The sequence below is a fragment of the Asterias amurensis genome, chromosome 12, assembly GCF_032118995.1.
Source record: "Asterias amurensis chromosome 12, ASM3211899v1".
In the NCBI taxonomy this organism is placed as follows: domain Eukaryota; kingdom Metazoa; phylum Echinodermata; class Asteroidea; order Forcipulatida; family Asteriidae; genus Asterias; species Asterias amurensis.
Window position 1 is genome coordinate 2445685 of NC_092659.1, and position 21609 is coordinate 2467293.

A 21609-nucleotide genomic window follows, 5' to 3' on the forward strand; every position below is an offset into this window, starting at 1 on the left:
TTTGGTTTCTGGAATGCCGTGTGCCCGAGAGGGAAGGGTGCAGTTCTTCAGTTCAGTTTTTTTTTAAATATTGTTTCCACACATACCATGCAATTATACACTATTAGCAAACAAACAGCAACCTTGTCGAACTGACTCCGCGGTAGTGCAGTTGTACGATCCTACCAGCTTAAGTTGAAAATCGGCTAGGACAACCTAGCCGATTTTCAATACCTTCCGCCCAGGTAGAAGTTAAGAAGCAGGACAGTTCTTTTCAGAACTGAGAAGTCTCCCGAACATCCAATAAATCTACTCCGCGGTAGTGGAATAAAGAAAGACAGTCCTTTAACCACAAACTATACCCCAGGCAAGTAGATACACACAAGGTGTTACCTCAATATAGTAAAACCAATTGATAAAAGACAAACTAAATAGAAAATTCATGTTATTTGGTTCCCACTCCCCATGGTTTAGGTCCAAACTTACGGTCTGAGTCGATGACAACATGCGGTTTAACAATCATCACATCATCGCAATCCACAACCTCTGTGCTAACTATGGAGGAAAGCCCAGCTTTATTGTAGCCTCTCACAGCCAAACGGAGACACGTGTCGTGGTCGAGTTGTCCATCCAACGATGCAGTGAATCGGGCCTTTTAAAAGTGAACAAAATAAATAACAAATGGAATAAAGAAATATTTTCTTGACAGCAAAATATTGGCGTTTTCACTTTTCTATTACCAAAGACGTTGTTGTCTAAACAAAATGTTTAAAAGGGAGTTTCAAACATACCGTCTCGCCAATGATGTTCAAATCATCAATGCGTTTCCATTCACTCAACACGGCACTGTGTTCCCCATCCTCGGCAATAGTCCACTCGTAGAAGTCCATCCACTCCAACTTTCTATCACTGTCGATGTATGCATGCTCAAATGGCTGGAAGACCACGTGGAGATTTGTCTTTGTTGAATCCGTCTCGATGTCGTTGACGGTGATGTCACCTACCAAGGGAGGCTGGGAGAGTACCCAGAACCCGTCACTTATTATTGGCTGAAAGCAGACACTCACGTGGCAGAATTGAACCTGTGTCAAACACAAACAGAACGGTTATTTGTTGGTCTATATTGTTGGTCTATATTAACGGGAAAAAATGTGTCAATTTGTCAATGTTCTGTTTGATATTTGAATCCAATCAAACCTATTTGTTCAACATTATTGGTTTAATTCTACTTCTAGAAACAAATATCGTTCTCAAATTATTGTGTAATTAGATCCTTCTCATTCTATTCCTTAAAATTTGACCAAACAAATCAAGGATAAAATTTTCTAAAATTGGCAACAGGTTTAATAAATCATCACAAATTACCCAATGCAAAGCATTTGAAAAAAAAATTATTTGCACATTTTGTTTGTTTTTTTGACAAGATTCAAACTAGAGCATTATTCTTGAACTACTGGATTCTGAAAGGCACGGTTAACCATTGTTTTGACTTAATGTAGTGTTTTCTTGCAACATCGATGACAATTTGAGCCAAAGTTTGTGGGTGTGGTATTAATTAATGATGGGTTGTACCACAAGTGGGGATAATGGTCTTTATGACAATGACTCAAACCTGTGAGTATTAATTACCTTGGATCTCAGATGTGCTCCGTCATGTAACCCTAGGCTTGCATCCACATGATTGAAGGTCATTCCTAGATCTTGATAGTCCAATAATGTGACCCACTCAGATGAGCTATTGCCCTCATCTAAATAAAACCAAGGAATCCAAGCATCGATATAATATACCAGCACTACACAATGAACAAAGGAAAACAAACACGACAAAATGTACATTCTTTGATTGAATTTTATGTCTGTAATGTAAATCTGAAATCGTTACGATATTTATACATTTGACTAACACTAACATGTTTCTCTACGCGAACTTCAAATACATTTGCAGCCTTTCAAATAGAAAACAACAAATAAGACGTTTAATAAGAAGTTTATTCCATACTTTGTTGGACGATTAATATACAATCTTTATATTGCTGCGACGTTTTAAGTTATAAACACTTCATTTAAAATATTTCTTACCAGACTGCTTTGCTTTTTATGTGATTAAAAAAAACTCCTTTTGGGGAGTTGTGTTTTCGGAGTGTAAATACAGAAAGGCTTTACAATACCATTGTTAGTCAGAATCTCCTGTTCCACTGCCCATAAGACATTGGTTACAAAGGGCCGTAACATCTCCGGGATGCTCCATCGGGCGGATATACCAGACGTAGAGGGCTGGTATGTGACGTCATCCTCACAGGGTTGAGATGGGGCGGTTGAGTGATGGGATAACCCAGGAGGCGTAGTTACTGAAGAGGAAATATTTTCAGCAAAATTATGAAGATAAAAACCAACACAGATAGCCTAAAACAATAGTTAGTTTCATATATTACTATCATTATATTTTGGACAATGCCAAATGCAGCCCAGCCTTAAATATAAATTAATTCAATTAAAGAAACAGTTCATAATCTTACTGTTATCAGGATTACATCCGAGTCCATCTTTGATAAATGCCCCTTCTAGTATTTGTCCCTCTGGGATGACCTTAATACCGTCTGACGTCACGATGACGCTTCCAGTTTCAGATGTTGCCCGGACAGTAAAGTAATAAGTCTAATAAAAAAAGTCATGAGAAAGTTCATTATTACAATAGGTAGGTGTATTGTGTGTACAAAAATTAGACGATGTTAGTATGTGGCATTAATGTAAGGGCAGCGTTGTTGTACAATTTGTGTCATTTTTTGTTTAATAAAACGGTCAATTAATGATATAAGACTATAAAACCATCCTAAAAATTTGGACCAAGATTTTTCAAACACTCAAAAAGTACAACACTCTCAATGCCCATGACGGCGGGATAATGTTTTTTTCTGTCCAGAAGTTGTACCAAAATTTGTCAAACACTCAAAGTTGACTAAAATGATAAAGTTGACTAAATGATAGGATATTGTTTTACCACGAGTGGTGTTAGATCAAGTTCGTCTAACTGGTAGGACGTTGCATTGCGGACGTCAATGAAGCCATTGCTGACATCGTAGGAACCATGTCCACCTGTTCCTACAGCCACTTCATAATTAATATCAAGATGGGGATGTTCAAATCCGAACCACTGAGCAGAGATTCTTGACTGATCCGTCTGAACGTCGGCGTCCTTGACAACCTTTTCAGAAAAATACAAGCTTGCATGTTGGAAGACAAAGCTAGTAATGGATTTAATTTAAGAGTAACTATAAATAAAAATATGAATAGTAGACTTGTGGGTACAACCATGTGTAAAATCTCTTTTGGGGAGTGTTGGCTCTGAGAACAGCCGGTTTGGTCTCTAAGTTTCGAACAGTATACACTGCTCGTCTTTTGGATTTAACTCAGATGAAAAGTCATACGAACTTATGGCATGTCAGGTCAATGACTGCTAAAGAATATTCGTCAAAACAGTAAATTGGTGAATGGTTTCTCCAGCAAGCAATGTGATAGTTTGTGCGGCAGCTTTTTCGGGAACAATTTTTTCTGGCATGCAAACCCAAATGCTTGAATGTTTACCAGTGAGACTCTTGGATTGTTCTACTGTGCAGTTTCCTATGTACAAAAGAGGGATATTTTCAAATAACAAAATACATTTCCCTTTCTTTACGTTTTGGTAATAAAGTACATACCCAAATATCAACCTCTTCCCCAGACGGTGAAACATCGAGCACCACTCCCTGGGATGGCAGCTGCACGATATGCCTGTACACAGACGAGGTTCCCACTGTCGATAGTCCGGCGCTATTCTCAGCTTTGACTGAGATGTAGTATTCATGATCACCATGGAGATACCAGCTTAGATCATCCAATAGGAAGGCAGCACAGAAGGTTTGGGATTCACAGGGACCGATGACGTATTCTTTCTTGGATCGAAAAGAGACGAACTCTGTTCCACCTCGAGTATGTCCTAAAACGAATTTGAAACATTTTGTCTTTAGTACCAACTATCTAACACATCGAATACGGTAAACAAATACAAAGATTTACCTAAGAGGTCAGTCAAAACATAAATAATGTCAAGCTCCATTGTTAAAAAAGACACTGGACACTATTGGTAATTGTCAAAGACTAGTCTTCACAGTTGGTGTAACTCAACATACATGACATATGCATAAAATAACAGACCTGTGAAAATTTGAGCTCAATCGGTCGTCGAAGTTGCGAGATAATGAAGAAAAAACACCCTTGTCGCACCATGGTTACGCGAAGTTGTGTGCTTTCAGATGCCATGATTTCGAGACCTCAAATTCTAAACCTGAGGTCTCAAAATCAAACTCGTGGAAAACTACTTCTTTCTCGAAAACTACGTCACCTCAGAGGGAGCTGTTTCGCACAATGTTTTACACTATCAACCTCTTCCCATTAATCATAATCAAGAAACGTTTATGATAATAATTATTTTGAGTAATTACCAATAGTGTCCACTTTTAAATGATAAAAAAGACCAACAATTTCTGCATAAGTTGTACGATTTCAGAAGAACCAGCTGGTTTGCCCTTCGTCGTGGCATCCACAACAACTTATTGAATTGATCTCTGTGTTGTTATCTTACCAATGCAAACTTGATATGTAAGATCTGCATCCTCACTGTCCGTAAAGCCGTCGTCACCCCATTCAGTCACCAAATACCCGCCGTCTAAATGAACCAGAATACGGCCAACAAACATGGGTGGTGTGGTGTCCACGATGATAGGTCCAACAAACTGCAATCGGGAAAAAGAATTACAATATTCTCATCAATTCTAACTGTCCTACTCGTTCTTTGTTAGTAGTTGGTTAACTGAAACTAAATTACAAATTTTTCCATACATCATTTAACACTGATGCTTACTTGGTAAGTGGTTACACGCCTATGTTCCGACAGCCTTAAAGCATAATTTTGTCTATGTCAGAACTAACCCTTGCCCTACCCATTGATCACGAAGAGTCAAAGGGGAAATGGGTAGCTCTTCACTGCATCTTTTCATGAGCTGTTTAAAGGCACTGGACACGTTTGGTAATATTGTCTCGACTACAGGATTCTCACTTGGTGTATCCAAATGCCAAAAAAAAAAAACTAATCTGTATATATTTGGGCTAAATTGGGCATCCTCGAGGTTGCCAGAAAGTAATACAAATTTAAAAGTACCCTTGTCGCACACATTGTGTGCTTTCTTGTGTGCTTTCAGGTGCCCGAGAAAGGCTTCACACAAACTCAAATATTTGAGTGGAAAATTATCTCTTTCTCAAAAACTACGTTACTTCAGAGGGAGTTGTTTCTCATACTCATTTCTTATATACTTTTACGTATCAATAGCTGTCCGTTGCTCGTTACCAAGTAAGTTTGTATGCTAATAAATTGTGAATAATTACCAAACATTTCCAGTGCCTTTAATTACTGTTCCATGCTCTAAATTTGTTGTCCAGTTTGTCAATAATAATTTTTCCCCAAGAAACATATGCGTTTTTAGCCATACATGTACATACCTTAGAATAAGTCAATTGTGCTTTGTTGACAGCTTTCACGACCAGAAAAAAAACACGCCCCTGGCTGATATGAGGATGATACATCACGAAACGATCATGACCGGATGTCGACATAAAGGTCACAAGGTCAGAGGTCGGATTGGATGGATCACTGCTCAGACCGATCTCGTAGTCGTAAATGGAGCTCTCTGCATCACTCCCCGACCAAGAAAAGGTTATCTGGAAAAAAAAAGAAAAAAAATTGATTTATGTTAACATTTTTGCCGAAAAGGCTACAAACTTACAATAAACTGGACGACCATTTTGAATTCATTTGTAAATCAATTTCAACCACTGTCTGCAACAGAGTGTAGCTTATCTTTGACTTTTGTGTTTCTTACGTGTTTGTGTGTAGGAAGAAAGAACTTCTCTTGAATGCCAGATGTCCACTGACAACTATTGTCTTCTCCAATAACCGAGACTGAATCATTTAGGATTTCTTGGCCTGGGTACAGCGTTATATCGCTCACTACGGTTGCTTTAGACCTGAAAACAAAGAAAAGACGTGGTCTTTGATTAACAACAGTTTTGTTGTGTACACCAACTAATTCAAAGAAATCAACTTTACTCGGAATTGCATTCCTAAAAGATATGTTGAAACAAGATTTCACCAAGTTGTGCAAAGTTAAAGCAAGAACTGGTTTGTATTGTACATATAAATAGAGTTTCGATTTTCTTAGTAATGAAAAGACAATACTACTTTACCAAGCTATCCTCTTTAAAATCCAAACTACAGCTTTTAAAAATATTATTTATACTAACAAAAATGACCCGACTTTGATAAATACCTGCACACGTCAGACACATTCAGTAGCTCAGTCTTCATTCGATGTTCATTGATAAACCACACACGCCCCTCGTTGTCTTTGGCAAGACCCGGCCTCATTCGAGCATCACTGATTGAGATATTAGACAACTCTGGTGGGCTGGTGTCGATCATGACACCATCAGAACAGATAGGAACAGATGGCTCTAAGGCACGGTTGTAGGCGATAACTGTGATGAAGTACATGCCTGGTGAGGGCGCTGTCCAACTTGCATGTGTGACGGTAGTTCTTGTCATCTATGTAAATGGGTTGTCATCGTCAATCGTAATACAAGTAAATTCACTGGTTTAATCTCAATATTAAAGGCAGTGGACACAATTGGTAATTACTCAAAATAATTATTTAAGCATAAAGCTTACTTGGTAACGAGTAATGGGGAGAGGTTGATAGTATAAAACATTGTGAGAAACGGCTCCCTCTGAAGTAACGTAGTTTTCGAGAAAGAAGAAATTTTCCACGATTTTTATTTTGAGACCTCAGAATTTGATTTTCAAGCATCTGACAGCACACAACTTTGTGTGATAAGGTTGTAGTCTTCTTTCATTATTATCTCGCAACTTCGATGACCGATTGAGCTCAAATTTTCACAGGTTTGTTATTTTATGCATATGTTGAGATGTGAGAAGACTGGTCTTTGATAATTACCAATAGTGTCTAGTGTCTTTAAGGGCATTCAACCCACCTGCTAAAAATAAAAATATATTAATATAAGTTGTCAGCACAGATTATCTGTTTCTGTTTATATTTAGCTTGATAATAATAAACGGCTTTTATTTAGCTGTCTTATCCACAAAATGGTCCCGAGGCGTTTAACAGAGGTGAAAATTATTAAGCAAATTAAGAAAATACTGAACAATATAATTATGATTTGGTTCTTTTTGGCTTACCATGTCTTTGATGGAAGGTATCGTGTCAGCTTCACCCCAGCATGTGACGTCATAAAGATACTCATAAAACTTGACCCCGCTCTCCCTGTCAAAGAATCCTTCCCAGTGCGCAGCGAGGTCATTGCCCTCTTGGAAGTCGACCTCATCTGACCCGCGTATCCCATCATGCACCACGCCAGTTTGAGGGGGCGACTCATCCACAGTGATCTATAGTCAGATAATTACAGATAAGTGTGATTTTTAGTTAAAGGCACATGAACACTTTTGGTTATTACTCAAACTAATTGTTAGCTTTAAAAGTTACTTGGTATTACGAGCAATAGAGAGCTGTTGATAGAAGACATTGGGAGAAACGGCTTCGTCTGAAGTAACGTAGTTTTTCTAAAAGGTATAATTTCCGACTCAATTCATAAAATTAAAAGGCCTCAGCTGAAGCATTTTCAATGTGTATCCGAAAGCACACAAAGTTGTGCAACAAGGGTGGTTTTTTTTTTTTTTTGGGGGGGGGGGGTTTCTTGCATTTTCGATGACCAATTTTGGGCCTAAATTAAAGGAAACTAGTGAGAAAATCTGGTCTTTGACAGCTACCAAACGTGTCCATTAAGTGCAGCACACAAGTCTATTAACTTAATTTTAGTTTACCAAAACACCATAATAATGTTCCTTCTAGAGACTATTTCGAAATCCTACCTTAATTGTGTTAGATCTCTCCAGTAACGCATGGTTGGTAACCGTCAGCCTAATGTAATAGTCAAAGTCATGAACACCAACGTGGAATGTTGGTTTGAACCCGTAGTCTACATTGTAGCAGTCACCGCCAGGGACACACATACACGTTACTGGATCACAGTCACCCTATGAGAAAAACAAACACCAACTAAGTAAAGTATTTATAACCAGAACTATAGTTTGATAAGTTTTGTGGTTTTAATCATCAACCCATTGATAAGTTTTAGTGGCTTTCATTAACAGCTTTACCAAAACTGTTGATATAGGCGAGCAGATGATATATATGGGTGTTTTCAATTGGCTTCCCTGTGTCGACCCCGCGGTGCTCATTCGGGTGAGCCCCCGAGGATAGCTAATCGAACGATCACTCCCCCTCTCGTGGGTGACGTCATGCACCTTGGGCCAGCCCCAAGTGACCCACTCCACAAGCAGGGCAATTGGAGCTGACCCGGGTGAGCCCCTGGAATGACGTCAAAGCTATCCGAACGTACCGGGTGCAGACCGGGGTCGCCCCGGGGAAGCTAAATCGAACGCACCCAGTATTTACCTGGTCAACCTTGACTGCAGCAATTGTCTGACTCCCGTGTTCAACCTCGCTCCCAGTGTGGTTGTCAAATAGACGCCACTCGATGGTTCGAACCCCACTGTGTATGTCGTAGGTCCTAAACTCCACACTAATAATAGATAAACAAATTGGCAAAATAATTTACTTTTCTTCAATGAACCAGGGGGAAGGAAATAGATTCGCAAACATTGAGCAAAGAGCAAATTATACAAAATTATTCATCAGTTACATGAGTTTAATCAACTCGACGGCATACTTTTGAGAACATACTTAACTGCTCATAGGTCATTCCTCCATATCAAATAGAGACCAAAGAAAACATATTCAAACCGTCATTAACACAATATAATGTTTCGGGAAAGGTAAATACTAAAAGATCCAACTATTTATCCGAGTTCATGAAAGTTAATGATATAGTAAAATCCTACAAAGCGTTAGTAAATCTTACCTCAAATCGTCCAAGTCGACTGAGTTATGTACAGCTACATTCACAGTATCGTCCCGAACCAGCCAGAAATCTTCAATGATTGGTGGTGAAGAATCAGCATGAACTAACACAGTGTCCCTCACGAAGTGGCCGGCGATGTCTCGAGCCTCTACCCAAAAGCGAATGGAATCACCGTCTACCAAGGTCAGGTCATAAGTTGCTTGTGTGTTCAACGCTTCACTACTCCAGTGATCCGAATTTTCGTCTGACGCGTTGACGATTGACCTGCCACCCCGATGGTCAATGTCGTGAAAGACTCGGAACTGTGTAATGCCGAGAGCATTTGGGATGGCTGCGCGGCCCCGCTTCCCAAAAAACTGGTCATAATCTGCTCAGTGGAAAACATGCAAAAAGAGGCGAAGACGTCAATGCAAACAATTAGTAAATGGTCTGACTTTTCGAACCTCGCAGAGTCTTTCTTGAACGATAATGACAACGCAACTAACATGAATAGGTATCTTTGCAGTGAAGTTTAAATACATGAAAGGAGAGAGAGTCAGAAGGCACACAGAAAAAAAAGCATGGGGTGAACAATGAATAGGGAGACGACATGGGAGGGTTGCTGGTTAGACCTCAAGTATAGTGGGGTTGATTTATCAGCATAGTGGGGTTGATTTACTCTGGGTCCGTTGACGCTTATTTTTTGTTGTATTTTATTCTGTATAATATGAATGTTTGTAATGCAAGGTTTTTACTAAATTGCTACTTTTTTAACCGCTGTGTATTTAAAAAAAAAAGAAAAAAAAAAACATGTTGCTATTTCTGCTCATGTTTTTTAATCCTGCATTTTAATGTTTTTCTTGACTGTACAGCGCTTTGAAACAGTGTTAAAGCGCTTTATAAATGCATTTAAGTTAAAGTTAAGTTGAGTTAAGAAGATGGAAACAAAAAGGACAATATCAAGGGTGTGGGAAAGGGGGAAAGGTTATTAATTAAGGCTATAACTGAAATAACATTAAATGAACTCAAGACCCAGATAAGCTCAGTGGACATCTCGACATTATTTCACCTCCATTTGCCTTACAAAAACAATGATGCATGTTTACACAATTAGTTTGCCCCGCTCGTAGGCTATGCAACAGTTTGTGACACCGTTTTGGTTTTGAAAATACTTCCTTTTTTAATAATGGCGTGCAGAGAAAACTTTCGCAAATTTTGCTATTTCAACTTTTAAGACAAATTAATAAAAACAAAAATCAACTAGTAATCAAAGTTTCCACTCACACCTGTTTACTCAGAAAAGAAGGTGTAATTTCAAGTTAGTTTTGTTTATACACAAGTATATTAACAGTTATTTTGTATACCTGGCAATTTAATTCAATTCAATTAAATCTACTCACCATCGTCAATACTACCACTTCCACAGTCACCAACTGGTTTCAACAACCCCTGGTTATGGTGATGCAAGTTAATGAAATGGCTCGCCCAGTCCAGAAGCACCGAGGTAGTTCCCCCAGTCGCGTCTAGTGCAGTGATCCACTCATAGTTGGTTTCTGTTGTCGCAGACAGAACACGCAGTGGGTATGTGTCGTGATCCTGTATGGTGACGTCATTCGGGTCATCATCAAGGAAGACGAAACGTCGAGCCAGGCGAAAGTTGCCAGCGTTGTCGACCGCAGTCAAGACGATAGAGTAGACACCTTTAGTTTAATTAAGTACAGAAGAAAAATCATCCTTGTAATGTTTCTAATTTAGCTTTGAATAATTACCTGCAGTTTCAGAAAACTTCTTGAAAACTACAGTTTAACAATGTGGGCCTCGCGAAATGTGCCCCTACACTTAAAGTTAACCATTTAAAAATATTAACCCCAAGCCCTAATTGATATTTTGTTTAACTAGTTCATTTCCAAACTATTATTGAAGTCAGATATTGCAAGTAGTTTTGTATAGGTACAAAGAAAATCTCCATAAGCCATAGAGCTATTTACATCAATATATATAGCTCTATGGCATAAGCTCAATTAAACTGATTACCATTAATCGTTCACTTTATACAAATGTCTTTTTAAATGGCTGACAGTGTATTTTTGACAGGTTATCAATAGAGTGCAACATTCTCCTAAAACCTATAATAAGAGTATAATAATCAAAACGTTGAGGTATTTGAACAACTATAGTTCTTCAAACAACCACCAAAGTTCGTAAGAGATTTGTAAAACGGAGTAGGGGGCCAACCCCACTTGGATAATTCAGGCTAGTGCCGAACTTGAAGCTTCAGTGACAGTCTAAACTGTGCTATTATGTTTTAAACGTACCGATATGAGGTAGGGTGATTTCCTGTCCAGATTCAGCGGTGTCGGAATATACTTCAGCCTGACTGTCTAAGATTTCCGTCATCTGGTCACCATGGCTTCCTGACAGTTTTCTCACTTCTAGGTTAAACTCCTTGATACCAGAAAGGTCGTCGACCCAGCCTTCCCACGTAACCGTAATTGCTACCTTTTAAGTAATGACAAATGTACATAATTGTTTTGATATATTAAGGTTTGCGGTAACATCATGTAATGATAACCTCTAAATTAGTTCGGGTAGTTCTGAAAGGAACCGTTGGTTTCAACTCTCTTTTCAGAACCACCCAAGTCATTTAGAGTATATCATTACATGGTGTTCATGGTGTTACAGCATTCCCAATAACGTAATTCCACCATGCATAGTTTCAAATCCTACTTATGCTAAATATATCACTAGGGTATATCATCAATTATTTTAACAAAATAATTCACTTTAAATACATACCAACTAGCTGTAGCTTAGCATTGGAAACATGGACTTTCATTGCAAATATGAAAAAATGTAATCCTACAAACACAAACATAACCTTACTTGTGAAGTGACGTCATCACCAGCATGCAACATAGTAGTTCGGCATCCGCTGATGACATCTACACAGTGGTGGTAGGGGTCATCAAAGTCAAAGGTGAAAGTTGAGTACCCTGACGTCGTACTGCCCTTGTAGTACCGGGTCATGATATCGTTCGAGTTATCCCTATCGTACAGTTTCATGTATCCTCCACTGACTGTCGTTACGTCATACCTTAGTCTGCAATAATTCAGTTCAAAAGACAAAAAATCTTCAAATTAATGGAAGCCAAACAAAAATAATATCACCATTTTAGTTTTTGGTATGACACTGCTCTAGAATTGCGAAGGTCGTGGGTTTGAATCCCTCCGGAGAAAAAGTCAGGCAAGTACTGGGTAATATGCAGTGCTTATATAAACACATTGGTGTATATGGGTAAAAAAAATGAATATTCTTTATCCCCTATGCAAATTTTAACATCTATAATTTAGTTTTTCGTTCAAGCATGTTTTCGCCATGGGCATTGCAGCAGTATGTGTTTGAGCGGCACTACTTTTAGTATACTATGTCCCTTTCTAAAGCAACATGACAATGCAAATATATTTACTTTGTGTGATTTTAGTGCTTGAGTTTGAATACAAGCTTTCTTTAAAAAAAAAAAAAGTTTGTCCATCAAATGATCTTTAACACAATATCTTTTGATTGTGCCCGGTGTGGTCCCAAGAAAGAAAAGCTTTAGTTTTTAAAGAATATCTAAGCTTACCTTCACAATTCGACTAATAACTTACATATCTCCAGTAGCGGGTGTCCATGAGTTATAGTTGATGGTGAAACTACGATCACATCTAGATAAGTCAGTCGCAGGATTGTCATTGTTGTAGGTCCCATCTGAGCAGGACGTCACTGTCCCGATTACATATATGCTAGTTGTAGCTCCTAGGACCAAGTTAATTAATGTTATGTATAAATTTTCAAAGAGTTTCTAGTGTTTTATTTGATTAATTTGAGCTTTCTGTGACAAATATTAACAATACAACCCGCCCGCCCATAGACAAATATCAAAACGGGGTATACAACACACCGATTAGAGTCATTTTAATGACTCTTTATAGTCATTTTAATGACTCTTTATCGGTGTGTTGTATTTAAAAATCTGTCAGTATTTTCATAGGATTCCACATAATATTTACACTAGTAACAGTAAATGATAGTTATTTATTGAACAACTACGGATTCCCCTCCAGTCTCATTACAGTAACACAATTTAAAATTAGTTACAACATCAAGATGAATGCCTTGTGATCAAATGGTTGCGGACGTTTAATAATAGGGTGAGCTTTTAATTACCTCTCAGCACTAAGACTTGACTCAAGTCCCAATCCCGTGCCATCCCCAGGAAACTACTGTTTTGTGATGCTCTGCATTCCAAAACCTGTTCCGCATGCGGGACCACATTTTGACGGCGAGCGCGCACTGTACTGTATGCTACGTTGTTTGATGCATAAAGTTGGAGTGATATGCTTAGGGACCTCTCACACGAGAATGGGACTTGAATCAAGTCTACTCAGCACTATGCAACAGGTTTCACACAGTTGTTCCGACACTTCAGTGTTCCGACCTTCTTCTTTCCTTTACCTTACCGTTACCTTAACCCTAACTCTACCAACATGACTAATTGTGTAAATAACGATGGATTTTCAGAGCATGCTATAATGAACAGGGGTCTCGGAAAGTAGAGCAGTCATCATGCACAAATCCCTGCACATTTAGTTTGAAAACTAAAATAGTTTTAGGGTTAAAGACACTACTGGAAACTATTGGTAATAGTTATTGTCAAAGACCAGTCTTCTCACTTGGTGTAGCTTGATTTCGAGATCTCAAAATCTAATTCTGAGGTATCGAATTCAAATTCAAATATTTTAGTGGAAAATTACTTCTTTCTCGAAAACTACGTTACTTCAGAGGGAGCCATTTCCCACAGTGTTTTATACTATCAACAGCTCCCCATTACTCGTTACCAAGCAAGGTTTTATAATTATTATTTTAAGTAGGCCTAATTACCAATAGTTACCACTGCCTTTAACTGCTGATACTACACACTACGGCACTATTTTTTTAGCCTTAGTCCATGGAATTTTTGCTCAAAAAGGTTGGAAGCATACTCACGGTTGACGACTGCAGAAATATTCATTGACACGACACCAAGTGTTACACTTCCGATGTACGGATGACTAGTCCCTGGCCCAGTGGCAGGTAGATGATAAGTTGGGATTCGGTCAGTGGGTTGGTAGGAGCTTCTTGATACGATCTGAATTTCAGTGAAGTCTATGACGTTCGTATAGACGGTATCCGTACTGCCCTGGATGGTCGGTGATTCTAAGGTAGTGGTGCCCTTCCTTAGAGTTGCACGATGCTCTGCCAATACAGGTGCTAGACGTGTATCCACTGATATTTAAGTAGGTAAAAAGATAAAGGGTAACTAGTATAAACAATTTACTTGTGTAAGACGATACAAAAATTTAAGAACAATTTAATTTGTTCCCGTGCACAGCCGCAATACAGGGGTCACTGTTTGTTACAAAGACACCCAATGAACAACATAAACCTGAGTAAATAATTGCAGATCTTGTGTTCGACAAACTCGAACACTTTGTATTCATCTTTGACGACACAGCAATAGTTAATTGATAAACGCAAGTAAGATAACTGCTTCATCAGTGGTTGTTTATAAAATGGACACACACAAAATTTGTAGGCCTACCCATGATTGTAGTTGTGCACTTCCGTACTTGAAGAACATCGATCTGCAATTAGATTCGTGGCTATAACGCTTGTGAAACGTAACACACTTTTCATCGATACCAATATTAACTTACTTGATCTGCAGTCAGTTCCAGAGAACCCAGTGGTACAAGTACACTGTGCGTCCGTGCAGGACCCCGGGTAGCAGGCGTTGCTGTCTGTCCTCCAAGAACATTGCTCTGGGAGGAAGCGGTTTTGAAAAAGGAATTCTAACTTTAAGTATTCAGTTAACATTCCTGAAAACAGCAGGGCCTATCCAACTGCAGGATGAGTCAGGCTGACTAAAAAAAAACAAGCTTAAATATGGTTTTTAATTCGATTCTGTGTCAGTTTGACCATTATTTTGTTGTTTTTATTTTCACACAGATTCCGGGTCACACTGATCAAGAAAAGGGTCAAAGGGACCCGGGTCAAAGTAAAAGCCGGGCGGAAGTTTTATAGTGAACTTGCTTAACCACAGCTTTTCATAGTGAGTGGTGGTAGCTGGTGGAGAAGAAGGGACACAAACTTTATTTTGGGAGCAATTGTTTAAGTGAATCAAACCACATTTTTTCGATCAAATTTTGTTACGTCATGGTCACTGGTGTATGTCACTTGGGCCCAGCATCATAGAGCTGCTTAAGCAGTAAATGTTGATTAAATGTTTGCTGATAAGCGACAATTATAAGCAGGATACCAGTCACGGGTGATGCATGTCACATAAGGCTGGTAACCTTATTCTGGTAAGCACAATATTTTGCTGTGCTTGTGACTACTTTTTGTGCTATAAGCAGCTCCTTGGGCCTATTTCATAGACCAGTTTTTTAGAAATGAGTAAAACAATGTCATGAAAATAGTTTTCGTCTCAGTCTGTCAGTTAGACAAAAATTATTTTGCAAAACCAGTTATTGTATGTCGCCCTTTAAACATTGAACGAGTATTTCTAATTGAGTGCTAGCACATTTAGCACAGTGTATTTCGTTTGAGCAACTTCATTAAATTTGATCCAACAGATAGATGGAGTGACTCATACGGACAGTCAGACATCTTTTTAAAACAAATCACATCTCTGGGTCATTTGTGTAACACGTAAATGGTGAAAGTTTGTACTCACTGATGCATCGTTTCTGGTCACCCGACTTCTTGTAGGCAGAACCATATGGGTCGTAATCACCGTCGCACCCGGCGCATATCTGATCATAGCCATTAGTACATGACACTGCCTGACAGTTGTCAATCTGTGTACACACTTCACAAACAAATTATATGATGTTAGTGAATACATGACAGTTGTATCATATTCCTCACTACTCTCTTCAATTCAATGTAAAAGAGTGAAAATGTCACTCTCTCGTCCGAGTGGTATAAGTTTTGCTCCCTTGAGTAGATAGTCAATCTCTTTCACTCATTTTTAGTAAAATTGGAACAAACTTCACTCTTAATCGAGTTTCACTCTAAAAAAGAGTTGTCCACCATAAAATGGCTCTTCGCAAGATTGCAAGAGTGATAACGGTGGACAAAACGAGAGTAGTTATCATCTTCTTCTACATACAGGCGCGAATTTTGTTTGGGCATTTAGCAATACAGTGCGCCACCACTAGTTCAGACAGGGCTATTATCAGGGGAAATCTGCTTTAAATCTTAATCCTTCAAGGGGGTTTACTGAACAAATAAAACTCTATATGTGTACTTACAATTACAGCGCGGTGAATAGTAGCCGCCATTACAGTTACTGCAATAATTATAACTGGTACAAGAACCTCCATTCGGACAACTGGTAGACCCAAAACATATTGCTAAAATAAAGGGGGATACCAACGATTACACCTGTAAATATTTATGTTTTACCAGTAGGCCCACGATTCCACGCCGCTTCTTTTAATTTCATTCCAACTCACAAAATGGGAGATCATAAAATGTGCTTTTGTTGATTAACGTACCGTTGGTTTAAAGGGAACATTATTAAGAAAGATACATAAAAGTCACATTTGAAATTTTCCGATAACTGAAGTGCCTACCCACTGATGAGAAAAACATTAGCAAGACACGTTAATTCACACGATCGTCGAATCCATCTCCGTGGTCAAATCCACCCATCGAAGTGATGCGGGTATAACCGCAACTCAGATCGCAGCATTTGAACCCAATTACAAATATTACTTAGGCTTAAAAATTTAAAGAATTGCCTAGGAGGTTTTTCCCCTCACGAAAAGATAAAAAATAAATAAACTCTTCCTTCGATCCGTTTGAACATCAGGAAGTGAGGTCAAATGGGCTCAAGCTTTGTATAGTAGACTCGACTAATCTAACTCATTGCTAAATGGGATGCTATCTCATCATCCGACACCAAACGTCTTTAGCGCGTCCAAAACCGGGTTGCCAAACTTATTTTTAAGTCGTTAATACAACCACGTCACACAACTTCTCCATCAACTTCACTGGCTCCCCATCCATCAACGTATTGTTTTCAAGATCCTCACCATTGTATACAAATGTCTTCACCATACCGCTCCTTCATATATCACCGGTCTCATCATGATTTACCAACATGGAAGACCCCCTTCGCCCTGGTTCAGACAGTACACTCTTGGCAGTTCCAAAGGTGCATTGCACTGCTGGGGATCGTGCTTTTTACGCACATGCTCCACGCCTTTGGAACCGTCTCCCTCATGTAATCTGTTCTGTGGAGTCACTTGAAGTTTTCAAGAAACATCTCAAAACTTTGAGTGATTGCTTTGACTGTTTTCCCATTATCAGTGCCATTATTTATTTATTTGCGTATTGTATAGTTTCTTGTAAAGCGCCGTGGTACCTCGGGTAAGAGCGCTATATAAATGTCTCCTATTATTATTATTAACGTTTGGAGCGCTTGCTGATGACGTATACAATACGTGGGTTAATAGTTTATAATTGTTTCAAATAATAAAAACTTCTTCTGGTTTGAAACAAAAATCAATGTAATTTGGGGTTAATATGTTTTACACTTCTGTTATTAGTTATAGCTTGTGAAAACAAAAATTATGGTTCAGGCTTAATGATTATTTGTGGATCGATAACTTAAAATTTCCGGTTTTAACCGGAAGTGAAGGTCAAAGAGGTAATGCGTTGTGACATTTTTAAAGTCATTTGAGCTCTTTCTGATATTACGTGTAAATGATCAAAAGTATGTAAATGGCAGTGAAGAGTTGGGCGAAAAAAAGAAGATTCTGGCGCAAGCAAAAACGAAACACAAACAGCAAGTGTTCGCACACATTGCACGACCAGCTGGATTTTGATCTTTTAAGGCAGTGGACACTATCTATTGGTAAACTCAAAATAATTATTTCGCATAAAACCTTTCTTGTTAACGAGTAATGGGGAGAGATTGGTAGTATAAAACATTGTGAGAAACGGCTCCCTCTGAAGTGGAGTAGTTTTCGAGAAAGAATTAATATTCCACGAATTTGATTTCGAGACCTCATAGTTAGATTCTGAGGTCTCGAAATCAAGCGTATATAAAAAGCACACAACTCGTGTGACAAGGGTGTGTTTCTCCCATTACTATCTCGCAACTTTGAAGACCAATTGAGCTCAAATTTTATTTTCACAGGTTTGTTATTTTATGCATAAAAATGTTGAGATAAACCAAGTGAGAAGACTAGTCTGTGACAATTACCAATAGTGTCCAATGTCTTTAAGAACCATTATAGTTACAGGTACGATGATAAATAATGATGGAAAATTGGTTTGACCGTTTTTCAATAAAACATTGCTTATTAATTTGTTATTCTCATCTGCCTTTGTCTTACCTTTACACATGGGTACGCTGTTGCTCCAACTCCCATCGGAACATGTTACCGCACTGGCCCCAACCAGACGGAAACCCGAATCGCACGTAAATGTTACCGTACTACCGTGGTCATAGGAGCCCGACCGGGTACCATGGTGAGGGTTACCGGGGTCAGAGCAGTGCACTGTAGTAAAATATAAAAAAAATTAAAAATATTATAAAAGTCTTTAAAATCGGCCGTAAAATCTGCTTAGAAACCTGCTTAAAGGAACATGTTGCCTTGGATCGGTCGAGTTGGTCTTTGAAAAAAAGCGTTCTGTAACCGTTTCTTATAAAATCGATAAGGTTAGAAAGATGTTGTAAAAGTAGATTACACAATGATCTACACAAACATGCCTTAAAGGCACCTGAAAATATAATTTGTTCTTCTTCAAACATTAGAGTATATATTCCTGAAAAATAAAATAATTTTTTGAGTAATTGTTTTTGACGATTTATAAGTTTAAGAAATTAAATAAAGCTGTGTGGGGGTGACTCCGCCTACCCCTTTTGTGACGTCAATCGAGGAAGACTTTGCCTCGATCGAACATCGAACACACGTATGGGCATGTACATTCAAGTCCTAGTCGTTAGTTTGTACGTTTTGAAAAAGTTTTGTTCTTGCATTTTTCCGGCAATGTCGACCAGAGTATTGCTGCTGGATGCAGCAAAACAATTAAAGATGGGGTCAGTTTGCAAGTCTTTGCCAGCGCTGTGCAGCAAACACTTCGAGCCGTCGTGCTTCGAAAATCCGGAATACACTACGCATGAAGAGAACAGTTCTTTTCTAAAACATGACGCCATCCCAACAATTTTTCCAGCTAGTGGGGAAGTCAAAGAAGGTACCTGAAAGACGTAACGAACCAAAAGGAGCATTTGCCTAACGTAAACAAAATCAGGTATTGTTTCAACTTTGAGGGCATGTTTTTAGCTTGCGCCAAGCGTCACTATGTTGTTTTGGCACTGCATGCGATTCATCGCGCCTCGATTGACGTCACAAACAGCGCCCTCTCGGGTCGGGATTTTTTTCAAATTGATTTTGTAAATAACATGGAAACTAATTTTTTTTAAACCTTAGTTAATTGTTTATTCATATTCCACTGATCATAACACATATTTTAGTGACAAAAGCTTTATTTTGACAAAATACCACTTCCAGGTGACTTTAAAATTGCGTGGTTTTCGTTTTACCTCGTCGACAAACACGGTCGGCCATTTATGGGAGTCAAAAATTTGACTCCCATAATTGGCCGACCGTGTTAGTTCGCGACGTAAAATTAAAACCGTGCAATTTTGAGTGATACTTGTGTGGATCATTATGTTCTACTTTTAAAACATCTTTCTAACCATATACATTTCATAACAAACGGTATTAAACGCTTTTCATAGACCAACTCGTCCGATCAAAGGCAACGTGTTCCTTTAATATTCCGCGTAAAAACCTGCGAACAAAAAAATGTTTTGAAACTTTCTTGAAAAACTGCTAAAATGTTTGCTAAAAACCCGCTTAAAAATCAGCAAAATTTCTCTGTCCACACATTCCAATCCTGCGATTCCCATCCTCAAAATTACTATCAGTCAGTGACCCAAATAATGATAACATGTTCTTCAGCCTGAGTTGCTCTTTCTCACCAAGGCACATACAAAAGTGAAACAAAGTGAAGACTAATTCCGGTAGAAAACACGCGCCTCATCTGTCCTGGGAATAAAATACGCTTGCGGATCGGTTGATTTTAATCCAAATCTATTACAAACCAATAATTCCAATTCCATACATAAAGCTGAAAATACGTGAATCCTATCAACGGCTGTTGGATGAAGTACATCTAGTTTTACATTCCTTGAAATATAAAAATGCATGCTTTCAGTGCAACAACAAAACTAAACTTTCTACAACAGCCGTTGCAACGGCTGTTGTAGAAAGTCTTATTGCGCCATCATTTGACGCACCGACATTGATGAGTGATCCGGAACAGGAGGTACGATGTCTCACAAAAAAAGCAATTTGGGTATTATCTTATCAAAAAGATGGAAACGTCTGGTCAGAATTTACAAAAAAAGAAAAAAAATATTTCTTACACATTCTTACCATTTTAAATAAATGTTATACGCGCTGGCGTTCAAACTTGAAAGGTGAAAAGTTTTGACAGTGTTTTTCAGCCAACACTGTTTTGTGAAAATAATTAACCATATCTCAGACAAACTTCAGAAAAAAAATTCCAAAAACTTAATTGGCAATGTTGTTTGGCACCTTTATTTGGGTTTTCCGTTGTACTGGATGTTATTGTACACGAAACCAACGGAACTTGGTAACGTGAGAAGTATTATAATTATTTGGTCGCTGCAAAGTTTAAGTGAACTGGTTCCTCAGGTAATTGTGTCCGCCGGAATTTGTGCTTTATGGAAAACAGTTTGATCACTCACAATAAACAAAACTTTAAAAAGACAAGTTATCAAACGTGCTTCAGAAAAATTGATTGCAAATTAAATTGACAAACAAAATCTTTTGTGGAGTTGATGCAATTACATGCCGGAGTTGTGAACGCCCTTTTTGCTCATTAAATTTTATGTGTATAAAGCTTTCTCCCCAGCTCCACTGCTCGCCTTCAACTATCTTTTGTCCTAAAAGCTTGTCCTAATTTTTTTCACTATTTCTTTATCATGATCTGCATTAAACGTTCATTACAGGTACATTATTATGCATTCTCTCCCGTCTTTGCTTATTGTTTTTGTCTTATGTCAGGGCTATTCCTCACAAACTTCGGCGTATTGTGCAGCCTCGTTATTCACAGCGTAGGTTCATATTTTTCAATATCATTATCAATTGTCATGTTTACTACTACTAAATGTGTCCTAATTATGTGTTTCTTCTTGTGAATATGGAAATAAACGTTAAAAGTTTAACTTACTAGTGGGACAGCCGGCACTAACGGACCCCGTCCATCCATTACAACACTGTTGACAGGCACCCATTCTGCATATTGAGCAAAAATTTCAAATATTTCAATTCAGTGCATAATTATAACAATTACTAGAGACATCACACCATAAACGGTATATTTAAAAAAAAAAATTATAAAATGTTGGCCAAACACATTTTGGGAGGAACAGCCAATGTGCTAGGTTTTTTTATGCTATCGTCACTGTTTTCACGAAGAACATTTCTTTCAAAAAA

General features: G+C 38.3%; 1 protein-coding gene across 1 annotated transcript in view; it reads right to left on the reverse strand.

Annotated features, from left to right (window-relative positions):
* LOC139945185 (uncharacterized) overlaps window positions 1-21609 on the reverse strand; it is a 48817-nt gene that overhangs the window by 23175 nt on the left and 4033 nt on the right. Inside the window, exons 4-28 of the mRNA XM_071942475.1 lie at window positions 21344-21408; window positions 18415-18579; window positions 16321-16422; window positions 15741-15875; window positions 14722-14826; window positions 14012-14290; window positions 12634-12781; window positions 11869-12085; window positions 11301-11484; window positions 10386-10685; window positions 9007-9373; window positions 8541-8667; window positions 7955-8119; window positions 7265-7471; window positions 6339-6613; window positions 5892-6036; window positions 5512-5730; window positions 4598-4748; window positions 3675-3952; window positions 2978-3181; window positions 2496-2634; window positions 2148-2327; window positions 1609-1727; window positions 771-1061; window positions 466-631 (exon numbers count right to left, since the gene is read on the reverse strand). Of these exons, the coding sequence (XP_071798576.1) occupies window positions 466-631; window positions 771-1061; window positions 1609-1727; window positions 2148-2327; window positions 2496-2634; window positions 2978-3181; window positions 3675-3952; window positions 4598-4748; window positions 5512-5730; window positions 5892-6036; window positions 6339-6613; window positions 7265-7471; window positions 7955-8119; window positions 8541-8667; window positions 9007-9373; window positions 10386-10685; window positions 11301-11484; window positions 11869-12085; window positions 12634-12781; window positions 14012-14290; window positions 14722-14826; window positions 15741-15875; window positions 16321-16422; window positions 18415-18579; window positions 21344-21408 (4733 nt within the window). The remainder of the gene's footprint in view (window positions 1-465; window positions 632-770; window positions 1062-1608; window positions 1728-2147; window positions 2328-2495; window positions 2635-2977; window positions 3182-3674; window positions 3953-4597; window positions 4749-5511; window positions 5731-5891; window positions 6037-6338; window positions 6614-7264; window positions 7472-7954; window positions 8120-8540; window positions 8668-9006; window positions 9374-10385; window positions 10686-11300; window positions 11485-11868; window positions 12086-12633; window positions 12782-14011; window positions 14291-14721; window positions 14827-15740; window positions 15876-16320; window positions 16423-18414; window positions 18580-21343; window positions 21409-21609) is intronic.